The sequence below is a fragment of the Pelodiscus sinensis genome, chromosome 1 (assembly GCF_049634645.1).
Source record: "Pelodiscus sinensis isolate JC-2024 chromosome 1, ASM4963464v1, whole genome shotgun sequence".
Lineage (NCBI taxonomy): Eukaryota > Metazoa > Chordata > Testudines > Trionychidae > Pelodiscus > Pelodiscus sinensis.
The window spans coordinates 88,361,396-88,373,416 of record NC_134711.1 but is presented as its reverse complement, the minus strand read 5'-3'; the positions used below and the strand labels follow the sequence as shown (position 1 = coordinate 88,373,416).

At 45.6% G+C, this 12,021-nt stretch overlaps 1 protein-coding gene across 11 annotated transcripts in view; it reads right to left on the bottom strand.

The window, feature by feature from the left end:
• Nucleotides 1-12,021, bottom strand: part of TCF20 (transcription factor 20) — a 198,305-nt gene that overhangs the window by 1,603 nt on the left and 184,681 nt on the right. For 9 of the 11 annotated variants that reach the window (XM_075935696.1, XM_006120503.4, XM_006120506.4 and 6 more), the window contains one exon: nucleotides 11,184-11,311. The exons of 1 other annotated variant lie outside the window; for it this stretch is intronic. In XM_075935696.1, the coding sequence (XP_075791811.1) occupies nucleotides 11,228-11,311 (84 nt within the window). In that variant the 3' untranslated portion in view covers nucleotides 11,184-11,227. The remainder of the gene's footprint in view (nucleotides 1-11,183; nucleotides 11,312-12,021) is intronic. One more of the 11 variants, XM_075935742.1, reaches the window with a different exon arrangement.

The following is a 12,021-nucleotide window of genomic DNA, read 5'->3' as shown; positions in this document are numbered from 1 at the left end:
TCCTGCAGTGAAGATCATTAATCCTTAGCCTGTTTGCCAGAAAATAGCAACAAAGGGGCCCAATTAGGATCAAGTATGATGATGGATCTGTGAAGTGACACCTGCCCACTAGGAACTGGACTGAGACTTCAACACATTTCATACAGACAGATCACCAACCAGCCATCAGATAGCAACAACTTTCAACCAATACAAACCTTGAACTGGAAGGAACTAATGACAGAATTAACAGGTTCTATATCCAGTAAATTAATTTCCTGATGTGACCAGTCCTCACTAGAGGGAGGATGAGCCACATTTTGTGTATAATTTAGTATTGCCTTATGCTGTTTTCTTGTTGTAGGTTTCAGCCTGCAGGGGTAAGTTTAGTGTAAGGAGTAGACTCAGGGTGTCTTCAGGCAAAACCTCACATTCTGGAATGGCCATTCTTTTTTAGGATGTTTAGTATTTCAACTGCACAGATAAGAACACCCATACAGAACTCTAGGCTTTTAAGTAAAGTTGGGACAGAAGTAGCTCAAAACAGGAGTCGGTTTAAATTAAAGATACAATTCCTGTTCATTTTTCTAGAAACACCTCACTCTCCCTTAAGTTGCCACTGCTTAGAAAATTTGAAAGCGTTAAATGCTGTATTCCTTCCTGAGACCCAGATTTAGTTATTTTGCAAGTACAGCAAGATTTAGTTAATTTTGGAAGAATTAACACTCACACAGTAAAAGCTTTTTTTATCCAGCAAGTTGAGTGAGGGTATGCCAGTACAGAAAAATGCTGGTTAACTAAGATTGAGGGAATTTAGGTGCGGGAGGGAGCCCAGGCAGGAGGCTGGGGTGCAGGAGTGGTTTTGAGGTACCAGATCCAGGGACTATTCACACGGGTGGCTCCCCACCAGCAGTGAACAATCCCTGCTGGTCCTACTCAGAGTTGTCTAGCCACACCTCTGCTGTCTCTGCCCTCTCCCTCATCCCCCTGCTGGCTCCACAGCTCCCCGTAACCCATTAGTTGGGAATTGTGGCCAATGGGAGATGTAGCAGTGGCACTTGCAGGTGGAGGCAGCACTGAGACATGCCTAGCCATGCCTCTCCCAGGAGCAGCAGAGACAGGTTGCCACTTGGCAGGTTGCTGCCCAAGATGAGCACCCCCACATCCTTTCCATGCCTCAAATCCCTGCCAAGCCCCCTCATGCATCCAAACTCCATCCAAGAGCCTGTGCCATCTCCTGCACTCAGAACCCCTTCTGGCCGTTCCTCCATGTAGGAGCAGCAGGGACATATTGCCACTTCCAGGAAAGCCCACTAGCCCCACAGCAACCAGATTAGACACCAGACTTTCTTTATAGAGCTTTCTGATTGGTACAAGGCCGGATGACACAGCTTTTCCTGTATATCCTTTCCCTCCTCTTAAATGAGCTTAAATGTTTTTGAGCTGAATTCAAAAACAAAAAATGTGTGCTGAATATGTATACCGCAATTAATAGCATTAAAGGTGCATACACAAAATACACCACCTGCTGAAAATTACAATTCCAGGACTCTCAAATGGCTGTGATATGTACTAGTTTATTGCTAAAATTCTCACATGCAGCAATACAAGGATAAGGGCAATCAAAAAGACAGGAGGCAATATGCAAAAAATTACAGACTGTTCTACAGAGGAAATATCACTGAAGGAGAGAGAGGAATTCCTAGAAATAACAGCTCAGGCAGCCCTTGTTGGTATATTACTATGCAAGTGTGAGCCCTTGCTGAAAGAGTAAGCAAGCCCATGCTGCTGCCTCTGGCTTCTGTACAACTATGGCTTGCCCATGCTTGGAAGCAATCCAGAGAATTAGGCACTGACTCAGGGAAGAACAGCTCACCATATATAAAATCCCTCCCTGTTCCTGGAAAAATCCCAAGCACCAGGCACACTCACACATCACACTCTCCATATCTGGCATTGATGCAAAAGTTCTAGGGGCAAACTGCTCAGGAAGAGCAACAGCAGAAAGACACAATCCGCTACCATTCTTGCGCTTGATCCAGAATACTAGAGTGCAGGCTTCTTTTTCCCTTACTGGGAGCAAAAAGAAAGAAGCCAACAAAGAAAAAATTCAAAGCACCCCAACAGCCTGCACTCTAGTATTCTGGATCATTCCTTCCATTCTAGCATGGAACTTTACAAAAGCAGCAACAGGACGGATGGCTGCCCAACCGTGAGAAGACAGTTTCCCTAAACTATTCATGCCTATCACATTTATTCAAACTTACAAGTATAGTGTGATTGAGGGCAGGAGGGTTGTGGGGCCAAATTAGAGGAACCAATCCATAAAACATTCTCTACTAAAAATGTTTAGGGGCGGAGAGAGACACCAGTATCTCTATAACAGACGTATGTGGGAGAGGAGAAGCGGTGGGGAGAAATGTGACACCCAGACTCAGGCACAGCATTCATATACAGGCAGTCCCCAGGTTACGTACAAGATAGGGACTATAGGTTTGTTCTTAAGTTGAATTTGTATGTAAGTCGGAACTGGCTCCAGATTCAGCCGCTGCTGCTGAAACTGACCAGGGGCTGACTACAGGAAGCTGGAGGCAGAATTGCTCTGCCCCCAGCTTCCTGGAATCAGCCACTGATCAGTTTCAACAGCGGCTGAATCTCGAGCCTGGGACAGAACAGCTGGGCTGCCAGGTAGGTCCCTGCAGGACCAACCCGGCAGCACCCCAGCTGCTCTACCCCAGGGTCCACAACAAAAGCCTGGTCTGCTGGGAGTGGGGGGGGCGCGCACTAGCTGCGCCTCTCCCCCCAGCAGACCAGGGACACCGGGAGCAAAGCCGCAGCGGTGGCGGGGTGCCGCGCCTCTGAGGCTTTGCTCCCGGTGTCCCTGGTCTGCTGGAGACGGTCCCCAGCAGACCAGGGGCACCCGGAGCAGCTTTTCTGGTCCCGGAGGTCGAGGTGGCGGGACCGCTGCGCTCTGGGCGGTCCCGCTGCCTGCGAGCTCCGGGGCGAGAAAGCCCCGTTCATAAGTGCGGATCCGACATAAGTCTGACCCGCGTAACTCGGGGACTGCCTGTACTTGTGATTGTATCCCCCTTTCCTCTCTGCTATGGTTTTATCCCCTCTCCTCTCAAATCCGTGTCATAGTTTTGAGGATGCCTCAACCCATAGTACTCCACATTTCCACATTGGGCTTTTATTCAGTACACAGTGGCCGTACAGATGTCCCAACAAAGCATCTTGAGATCAAAGCCACGAAAGAGAATCCTTTGCAGGCTTACTATAACCTGCATGTCTCCCCCCTTTCCAGGCTCACATAAGGGAGCATGCTGGGAGTGGGGAAGAATGTGCTGAGGGAGCATCTAGCTCCAGTTGCACCGGGCCAGCGAACAGCTCTAGCAGGCTATTAGAGTAGCTGCTTTTATTTCTCCTAAGAGCTAAACTGACTCCAAGGAGCATAAAGATGGCTTTAAATAATCTCCCTCTTTTCTTTGGCCAAAAACTGGTCAGATAAATTTACTGGCGTTGTTTATTTAAGTGGCAGATCCCTATAGCTTTGAGAGGAAGGAAGCCCTAGTCCATGGGATACAAGTAGAAGTTATTTAACAATTCTCACACAGAAGTGGGCTTATTGCATCATCAGGCTCTACCTTGCACCCTCAAGTTAGAGCTTCCTGGGCCCGACAGGAAGGAATCTCCACTTTCAGAAAAATAGGAATGACAGCAATGTACTATAAACCAAAGGTTTTCCTTCTGAGACCCCACACCCCCAACATGCTATAAAAATTCCATGGCCCACCTGTGCCGTATCTGTTTTTAAGTACATTAAACACCAGAGCAGGCGTTAGAGGGTAGCAAGCAAAGCAATTACCCAGAGTCTTATGCCACAGGGGGCCCTGCAAAAGCTACATTGATCAGGCTTCATCTTCAGCCCAGGGAAGTGGGGCTTGGGCTTTGACTTCTTCTCTAAACAATGGTGCTCTGGATTCAGCTTTCTCCCTTGGGCTCCAGCAAGTCTAATGCAGGCCCTGCTCTCTGGGTTATTTTGGAAGACTCCCTGAAACCTGCTCGCAGCCCCCCCACAAGGGGCCATGGACCCCTGGTTGAGAACTGTTGCTATAAACCTACCACAAACCTACCACTTCCCAAAACTAATACCCAAACAGGGAGAGAGAATTTATTGCCACTCCTCCTACAAAAATACCCGTGAGGATAGAAGCACTTAAGGTCCTGAGAAGACAGTACTGGTTGACAAGACCACGACACACACACACATGAATACAGTGAGAGGTGGACTGAGCCACTTGGAAAGTCCCTGAAACCAGGCAACCAGCAAAGGCTGCAGCCCTACAACCAGAGTTCTGACTATTACTGCATTACGAACTCTCCTACACTAGAGCTACTTCAGGCTCTCCAGCCCAATGCTCAGTCTATCAGGTGGTAGTTTGCAGGATACTGGCTGCTGGCTGGTAGTCAAAGGAGCTGCTTCTCAAGCTACACCTCGGGACTCCCTGCTCCTTTAGAGGCCTATGAGGGAAGGAGAGGAGCGGCCCCTGCGTCTACACTAGTATTCACATAGGAGAGGGCGTTGCTGGGCTTACACGGGAAGGGAAGAAAGCACAATCCCCTGCAGCTCAAAAGCTTGATATGTTCCCTGTTCCCTCCTGTGAGCAACATCTAGCGCTAGGCCTATCTGCTCCTTCCTTCCTCTCCTATTTAAAATCTAACACTGGCTCCTAAGCAGCTTCAGTCGTTAGCTCACTGGCCTCTCTATACTGCTTTGAGAGGAGAATAATGGGGGAAGGAGGGAGAGAGAGAGAATGAAGATCACCACCAACAGCTGCCTCTTGGGAGGGACAGAAGAGGATGGCAAATCAGCACTGTGTGTGAATGGGCTTGACTGGGGTATGGGAGACTGCATACATTTGGGGTCCTCATTAATTATGTAGGGATGCTGCATAAATTCAATTTGGGGATGTCAAAATGTATCCGTGTAACCACTAAAATCATAGTGGTTACAGGCGCTGCGGGCTCTGCAGTATAAAGCTTATGTAAGTTTTATGCTGCAGAGCCTACAGTGATGCCTGCCCAGTAGCCCAGAAAGGGCTGCTGCTAGCACTGGTCCTAGGGAAGCTTTAGAACTCCTGAGGAGCCAGCATGTAATCTGCAGGGGGGTGGTAGGGGTACAGGCCCACCACCGACAGCGGCTACTCTGGCAGGCTCCATAGGGCTGGAATAGTCCCCTCCCAGTAGCAGGCAGGGAGCTAATCCAGCCTCTACCGGTTAACTGGAACCAGTAAACCTCACCCATTGAAATTAACCTTTTACATCCCTAGTCTGGGCAGGGATCACTTCTGGCCCTCACCCTGGTGTCCCATGAATAGTTTAAGCAGAGTCCCCTCTCCTGAATCCACCAGAAATCTGGAAAGGGACCCCACATGTACCTGGCTCTAAAAATGGAACACCTTTGTATTGTTGTATGTTATACCAAATGCTTGTTTAAGGTGTGGCATACAACAGAACACTGATGTTATCTGTCATACACTGTGATGGCATATTTTTTCACATTGGCAGATTGGACTGTTGAGAGGCATGCCTACAACTTCCCACATTGAGCAAAACAATGTTGGGGGAGGGGAGAGGTAGAGTTGGGAGGGGGAAGAAGTTGTCCAAAGAGTCCTTTTCCCCCCTCTCTTACAACGTAATTCTCCCCCTCACCTAAGAGGGCTTGTCACAAGCAAGGGCAAATGTCCTAGATCTACTGCTTCTTTATTGGGGTAACTTCTAGAAGGAGGGTAGGAACAGAATACAGTGAGTATTATTAATAATACTTTGAATATCACAGCTGTACAAAAGCACTTTATAAAGCTAAGATGGCAGGTATCTGACATGTAGAACTTAAAATGGATCAGACATGAAACAGACTACACTGCCCTGTGAAAGAGAGTTAACAACAAAAAACTATGTAGTTACTTTCCTCTTAGGACAGACTACAATTTAAGGAACCTGAAATTAAAAATCCCACATGAAAAAAAATTAAGAGCACATTAATTTTCATTGACTCCAGAGGTCTACAGTGAACTTTTACAAAAATCTAACAGTTATCAGACTAGATTAAAAAAATAATTTAAAAACACAGATTTTAAAAAAATTAAAGTTAAATACAGGTTTTACTTTTAAGAGAGACATTTAAAATTAAATTTGAAACTGACAGACGACATTAAGGCCTAAAGTCTGTTAAAATAAATTGAATTAAAAAATGGTATTAAGTGGTACGTGTTCAGTTTTTTTAAAGAAAAAAATCACACCACTGAACTGGTAGCCATGACGAGCTAAGCAGCTGAAACTAGATTTTCCTGTAATGCTGAACAGTGGTTGTATGCAGGAACCACTTCTTCAAATACAGAGAGAATATCTTCATCACATCAACTTTCAATTACTAGTTAATTCAAAACTAAGTAATCAAGTAGGAATTGAAAAAGTAGGAAAGACTGTCTTCCACTTCAATATACAAATAAGAACTAGGTGTGAGAGAATGTGATCTAGTTTTAAAATCCCGAATGACACAGTGACCACAAACAATCTATTCAATCCACTCACTACAAACAATACTTCCTTTTAATAAATTTAGATGCAATCATTTGCATCTAAAACATGTTTTATACATTTTAAATAAATCTTTTCACTTAAGTAACAAGCACATTTAAGGTGGTTCTACTTCAGTGGTCTCCAACCTTTTTACACCAAAGATCACTTTTTAAATGACAGACCAAGCCCAGATCTACCGCCCCGCCCCTTCCTTGAAGCCCCGCCCTCTCTATTCTCCTCTTCTTCATCACTTGCTATCCCCAATCCTTATACTGCTGCTTTTTTTAAAAAAACATAATTCTTTTGTAGGAAGAGGTTTTTCCAACATTTGGCCTGTCTAGACTGGACCAAATGTCAGAAAAAAACCCCTTCTTTTGGAAGCCCCTTTATTCCTTGAGGAAAGAGGAATAGGGGTGACCGAAAGAGCATGTTTGCTCTTCCACTAAAAAAGCGGAAGAACAAATGCAATCCTAGATGCAGAAGAGTTTTTCTGGGATATCTCCAGGACCCTCACTGGGTTGAGACAGGATGTGTAGACTATGGGGTGGGAATGAGGGATTTGGGTGTGGGAAGGGGTGAGAGGTGCAAGCTCTGGGAGGAAATCTGGATTCAGAAGGAGGTGGAGAAGGGGACACTGGCTCGGGGAGGGGTTCCAGGCCAGGCAGTGTTGCCGTACTAAGCAAGCCACAGGTTTGTGGATGTGAGGGTGCAGGAATTTGGGTTGGGGGTTCCAGTGTTTGATAGACTCAGATCTAAGGTCTAGGGAAGGAGGAATGCAGGAGTGGTTGTGGCCAGATGGGGGTTTGGCCCCAATTGTGGGTTTGTTGGCCAGGTTCCATTTTTAAATAAAATACTATGTTAAACACAAAAAGTTTCTGCATTGTCTTTATTTATGAGAATGGCAGGAAACCTGCCTTGAGTCAGGAGTCACTGACCCATAGAAAAGTCATTCGGGAGCAGGGGACACAGTACTGGGGAAGGGTGCTAGTGGGTTCTGGGGCAGGGAACAGGGCCCAGTGGGGGCAGGGTGCCAGAAGGACAGGTTTCTGCAGCAGGAGACAGGGTGCTGGGGGGGACAGGTTTCTGTAGTGGGGAAGGCAGGGGGACAGGTTTCGGCAGTAGGGGGCCAGGGGGCCAGAGGGAGCTGGTTTCTGCAGGGGGGTGGGGAGGGCAAGGGAGAGGGAACAGGAGGGCGGGAGACAGGTTTGGGGCAGGGAAGAGGGAACAAGGTTGGGGGCAGGGAGTTCCCTACACCAGCCATGGAGGAAAGCCTCCGTCCTGTGCTCCCGCTGGGCTGGAGCAAAGAGAAGTGGCTTCTCTTCGCTCCAGCCTGGCTGCCCTGCGCTTAGCCCAGGGAGGCTGCGCCTAGCTCCAGCTGTGCTAGGCACAGCCTCCCTGGAACGAAGAGAAGTGGCTGCCCCGCCAGCTGGCCATGGCACTCAGCCAAGGTGCACCATGCTCCACGTGGGCTGGTGCAGAGGGGAAGCTTCTTGGCCAGCTGGCTGTGGCGTTCAGCCCCCAGAGGAGGCTGAACTGCGCTCCAGCTGATCAGGCGGCTTCTCCTCTGCGCCTGCCCACGGAGCGTTGTACACCCTGGCTGAGCGCCATGGCCATTTGGCCATGGCGCTCAGCCAGGGTGCCCCACTCTCCACGTGGGCAGGTACAGAGGAGAAGCCGCCCGATCAGCTGGAGCGCAGGGCAGCCTCTTTCAGCTGAAAGCCACACCCAGCTGGCCGGGGTGTTTCAGCCCTCCCGGCCTCCCAGCTCCCACCATTCCTCGCAGCTACTCACCTGTATTGTTGCTCAGTGAGTAGCTGCTCCTCAAATGAGGAAATCAAATTTAAATGTACTGCGCAGGCACGCAGTTCAGAGAGGGCTCAAGAACAACTCTTAGAGCCCCTGAGATCGACTGGTAGATCGCGATCTACCGGTTGGTGACCACAGTTCTACTTAATACATTTAAAATGCTTTTCAAATTGAATGTTAATTTCCACCTAAATAAAGCTTAACACAAATAAGTAAAAAAAACTGAATAAATAAGAAAAAACATCAATCAACCATTTTCTAACTTCATAATCTGTAAGAATTAAGAATCTCAATACATGCAAGTTAAGCTATAGAACTGCAAGCATAAATGTGTACAGATACAGTGTATCTACCTGGTTCAGAAAAAGAAGCACCAATTTTAATGTAAAGGTTATATAGTTGCAAATCAGCATTTTTTTTAATTGGTTGCCTGCCAGTGAGTATCAACCGCTCTTTAACAAAACAACTAAAGAGTATGAATGCAAAACAAGATTACAATTTATTATTTTAAGCAAGGTTTTCTGGTTTCTGATTTAAAACATGATTAGAATCAGTAATTTAAACAGCCCATCCTGATTATCATAAAGAAGCCGGCTCCACATCTGCTCCAGTTTACAGAGCTGCAAAAGACACTAGCAACACTCCTTGCCAGACCATTATTCAATTATTTTTCAGTCACACTATCATTTACACTTTACAGAACACTGAAACAAAGTTTAATTAGAAAAATCTTGAAGATTTTTAAGAAAAACTGATAAAACTAATGGTTAATTGTGTTTGAATGGCTATTTTGCTTTAACCAAACTCTAAGAAAGCAGGAGTACTAAAAATCACAGAAGAGCTAAACCAAGCCAACAGCCACACTGCAGAGTTCTAATACCAAATACTAGCTGTTTGCTGCTGTTGCACATATAAAAGAATACTAATGATTTATTGAGTCTCAATTCCTGCATATAAAATACCACAAAACATAGAGTAATGCGACTAAAGAAAATTAAGGAAGGTTTTAAGGCAAGACAAAGAAGAATTGGCTGGAAAGAGAAGGGAGTCAAAAGGGGGAAAAACAGCTTTTGTTAGATAGGATTGCTCTTCTACTGCCCTCACCTGCAGAGTCAGGAAAAAGGGACAGATAGTGCCAACTGGGAGGAGGGAGGGGGGGAGAGGAGGTGACTGGGGACACTTGCTCCAATAGGAATCTGAGATTGCAAATTCATTTAATTTATAGCTTGACTTCTATATAGCGCTACAATGGTGCAGTTGCTAGCATGTTAGTGAAGATGCTCCTTGATAGGTAGGGCCCGACCAAATTCACAGCCATGACAAACACATAACAGAACATGAAATCTAGTCTTTTATGTGCTTTAACCTATATTACACACATTTCACAGGGGAAACCAGTGTTTCTCAAATTGAGGGTCCTGACCCAAAAGAGAGTTGGGAGGCTCACAAGGTCATGGGGAGAGGGTTGCAGTATTGCCATCCTTACATCTGCACTGCTGGTGGCAGTGGCTCTGCCATCAGAGCTAGGCTTCTGGCCAGCAGCTGCCGCTCTCTGGCCACCCACCTCTGAAGGCAGTGCTGCCACAAACAGTAGCACAGAAGTAAGGGTAGCAGTGCTGTAACCCTCACATAGTAACCATTTAACACCCCCTCCCCCCCAAACAACTCCCTTTTGAGTCAGGACCCCTACAACTAAAACACTGTGGACTTTCAGATTTAAATAGCTGACATTGTGTAATTTTATTTTTTTAAACCCTATAACTGTGAAAATTTACATAATGGACCATAAATTTGGTAGGGCCCTACCAATAAGGAAGTTTCCCACCAGCATAGTTAATTCCACCTCTGAAACGGTAGCTATATCTGCAGGTGAAGCTCTCTCGTCAACACAGCGCTCTTCTACCGGGGGGAGGGGAGGGGGAAGTGAGAGGGGGGGAGTTAGGTTGGTATAACTACTCCCTCAGAAATTTGAATTTTTCACACACCCATGATTAACATAAATGTATATTATGCAGAGCTAGGGAATGAGGAGAGGTGCATTTCTCAATGACTTTGCATTTTCAATGACTTACTTTGTAATCAAAGTAAGGAAGTAAATACCAATATACACGGGATTCATGAGACTGTGGCCACAGAAACAACTCTTCCTACTTTAGCTCCAGTCTGTTTGATAGGCAGGAAAGTGCTTGGTCTAGGGGGCAATGTAACAGATCCATTGTAAGGATTACCTACTGCCCCAATTTTAGCAAAGATATCTTGCATCCTAAAAACAAGAGGCTTGCAAGATTTTAATGATCTTGAAACATTAATGCAATTAAATTCTTAGCTGGCAACATCCATGTTACAAAACTGCAAGTACTATAATACTAATTTATTCCCAATTACAAACTTTAAGAAGGTAGCAATTCTACACTTACGTGAGGTGGAGGGTGGTTTTTGTTTTGGGGGTTTTTTTTGTTGGTTTTTGGAAGTTCACTATTTAAGTTCCATTAAATTAAGAAAAGATTTCTGCCAGATTCCAACACACATGGAAGAGGTAAAATTATGAGTTGATGTTTGTGGTACTGAACTGTGAGGTGGGTGAAATCCAGCAACAATAGAAAAGGGCGATTATTAAGCTTTGCCCTTCACCTGCAAACAGAAGGAATTGCTAAAGGAATACAAAAATGAAATCACTAGCCTGAGGAGAACGGAGGAACAAATATCAAAGCAATCTCAGTTATATAACCTCTGCATTGTATAAACTGTCCCAACTTAGTCCACAGAAGTTGAGAGAGGACATATGGGGGGAACTGGAAGTCCTCCCCCCAACTCACCTGTGCTTGCTTTTATTTCCATTCCCAGGAGCACACTTCCCCCCTCACCCCCGTTCCGACTGCTCTGTGCTGAGACTGCCTTTCACCATCTTGTTCTGCAAGGAGGGAAGAGAGCAAGGAAGGAGGGGCTGATGAACCAAGCCAAAAGGAGGAGGAGCAGGGAGATATGAGAGAGAGAGAGAGAGAGAGAGAGAGCAAGCAAGAGACAGGGAAGGGGGAATGAGACAGAGAATGAAAGAGAGAAAGAAAAGTCAGTACACTGGAATGAGATAATACAGATTTTTAGGCAGGATTTTCCCCATGACAAGAGTTGTCATTAAGCAAGAATGGAGAGTTTTGTTTTACACTTAAAATACATATAATTTAACAAGAAAAAGGAAAAATCTCAATAAAACCTTTTAAAGGTGATTTCCAACAGACTTCTTAAACATCAAGCAGTTGCCCTTTTATGGTGTATACAAGAAGCCTGACATTCTCTCCTCCACCACTTTTATTCCGCCCTAAAAGCAAAGTTGAACGTGACCATCCCTGGCTCTGATGAAGCAACCACTGATAGCTCAGAGGATTTATAAAGTTAGATATCAAACCTCAATTAAAGAGATGGAATGTCTGGTGTTAATTAGCTACTAAACTTAAAATAGGCATTAACAAAAAGCAAAGAGCTTTGAACAGTGTAACTAAAAGTCCTTTTCTCTCTCAGTTCCTCAATTTCACCCTTCTGGCTCTCTTGCAAAGCCACAATTTTTTTTAACAGCGATTATCAAACATGTCCACCTCAAGACCCTTTTTCTTCATATCAGGATTACCCCACAACCATCACTAGCCACTTGGCCCCCCT